The sequence below is a fragment of the Crocuta crocuta genome, unplaced genomic scaffold (genome assembly GCF_008692635.1).
Source record: "Crocuta crocuta isolate KB4526 unplaced genomic scaffold, BGI_CrCroc_1.0 scaffold440, whole genome shotgun sequence".
In the NCBI taxonomy this organism is placed as follows: Eukaryota; Metazoa; Chordata; class Mammalia; order Carnivora; family Hyaenidae; genus Crocuta; species Crocuta crocuta.
This window is the reverse complement of record NW_027527457.1, coordinates 144850-146937: the sequence shown is the minus strand read 5'-3', so window position 1 is coordinate 146937 and position 2088 is coordinate 144850. Positions and strand designations below refer to the sequence as shown.

The 2088-nt window shown below is 54.6% G+C and overlaps 1 protein-coding gene across 1 annotated transcript in view; it reads left to right on the top strand.

The window, feature by feature from the left end:
• Positions 1 to 2088, top strand: part of ZMYM3 (zinc finger MYM-type containing 3) — a 16168-nt gene that overhangs the window by 9398 nt on the left and 4682 nt on the right. Inside the window, 5 exon segments of the mRNA XM_077763166.1 lie at positions 31 to 143; positions 296 to 470; positions 654 to 800; positions 1482 to 1605; positions 1879 to 2031. Coding sequence (XP_077619292.1) covers positions 31 to 143; positions 296 to 470; positions 654 to 800; positions 1482 to 1605; positions 1879 to 2031 — 712 coding nt within the window.

The following is a 2088-nucleotide window of genomic DNA, read 5'->3' as shown; positions in this document are numbered from 1 at the left end:
GCTCTGAGAGGACCCCTTTCTTGTCAACAGAAGAGTGGAAGCCACAGGTGATCGTGCTGCCCATCCCAGTGCCCATCTTTGTGCCAGTGCCTATGCATCTGTACTGCCAGAAAGTCCCGGTGCCTTTCTCCATGCCCATCCCGGTAAGTTTCCTTGCCCTTTCTGGTGCAGTCTCCTTTTACCCTTTCAGGTTGAGACCCACACTCCCTGCTGCCCCGCCCCCCTTACTCTCACCAGCTGTCCCTCTCGTCTGTCGGGGTGGTTGTTGGTGTTCAGTTGGAATTTGTGCCTCCAGGTGCCTGTGCCCATGTTCCTGCCCACCACCTTGGAGAGCACAGACAAGATTGTGGAGACCATTGAGGAGCTGAAGGTGAAGATCCCTTCCAACCCCTTGGAGGCCGACATCCTGGCTATGGCAGAAATGATCGCAGAGGCTGAGGAGTTAGACAAGGCTTCATCCGACCTTTGTGGTATGCCAGGGCAGTGATGATGAGGGAGACAGGGTGCTATCGGCCTGTGTCAGCCTAAGGGGGCGGAGTGTGGTGATATTGGTGCCTTAGCAGGACTGGGGAGTAGTTGGGATCAGGCCCTGAAGGCCCGTGAGGCCGCTAGGTAGGGGCTGCAGTGACCAAGCCAACTTCCCTGCCTCCTAGATCTTGTGAGCAACCAGAGCGCAGAGGGGCTCCTGGAAGACTGTGACCTATTTGGGCCAGCTCGAGATGATGTCCTGGCCATGGCCGTCAAGATGGCCAATGTCTTGGATGAGCCTGGGCAAGACTTGGAGGCAGACTTCCCCAAAAGTGAGTAGGACTCAAAGTGTGTCCACTGGGTGCGGTAGCATTTGTGCCAGGGGGCATGGAGTGTCCCTTGTGAACTCAGCATGACCCCAAACAATGCTCCTTGTGACCTTGTGACAGAAGGTTCTCACAAGAACTAGTGCCAGAGATACTGGGACAGGCGCACTGTTTTGCAGTTGTGTCTTGCCTTTTTTTTTTTTTTTTTGAGAAACAGAGACAGAACACAAGTGGGAGAGGGGGGGCACAGAGAATCAGACACAGAATCCAAAGGAGGTTCCAGGCCCCAAGCCGTCAGCACAGAGCCCGAAGCAGGGCTCGAACTCACAAACCACAAGATTATGACCTGAGCCAAAGTCGGACGCTTAACTGACTGAGCCACCCAGGCACCCCGTGTCTTGCTTTTTTTTTTAACCGTAACAGAAGACATAACATAAAACTTACCGTCTTAACCGCGTTTAAGTATGCAGTTTGGTAGCGTTATGAACATTCCCATCGTTGTGAGATTTTGCGTTTGTGTGCCTCTGAGCGTGTTCTTTGTACGGCTTTGCTGCTTCCTACTGAGTACAGTGAGGCCGTGTAGGAGGCTCATCTCCAGTCAGGTGGCCAAGTGGCAAGGGTAGGGGATGAGGGCCACAGTGTTGAGATCTTTAAAAATTGATTTCTTCCTCCTTTCCTCTGTAACAGATCCTTTGGACATTAACCCCAGCGTAGACTTCCTCTTTGATTGTGGCCTGGTAGGGCCCGAGGATGTGTCTGCTGAACAAGACCTTCCCCGCACCATGAGGAAGGTGAGGGCCGGGGCTGCTAAATCCACAGAAGGAGGAGGCTTAAAGAGTTTGGGGTGGGGGCGGCTCTCGTAGCCAAGCTGGCAGCCTCAGTTTGACTTTTCCTGACCTCCATTCTCTACCGCAGTGAGTGCCAAGAAGCAGCCACACTTTCCCTCCTCACAAGGTCCTCAGGGCCATTTCTTGGGCTCTGTGCTGCGGAAGCTTGCTGTGTTCTTCCATGAGGCCCCTGCTTCCCCGGTGGTCAACGCTACCCTGACTGGCTTCCACAGTGCCCCTGGCCCTTCCTCCACCACCCTTCTCCTTTGTCTNAGGGACTCCAGGAGCAGCCAGCCCAGCTGTACTGGACTCAACTATTCATACGGTGTCAACGCCTGGAAGTGCTGGGTGCAGTCAAAATATGCCAATGGAGAAACCAGCAAAGGGGATGAGCTGCGCTTTGGCCGTAAGTAAGGGGTGGGGCTGGGGAGGAAAGTACCTGGTGGGCAGGGGAGGGGCCCCCTCCC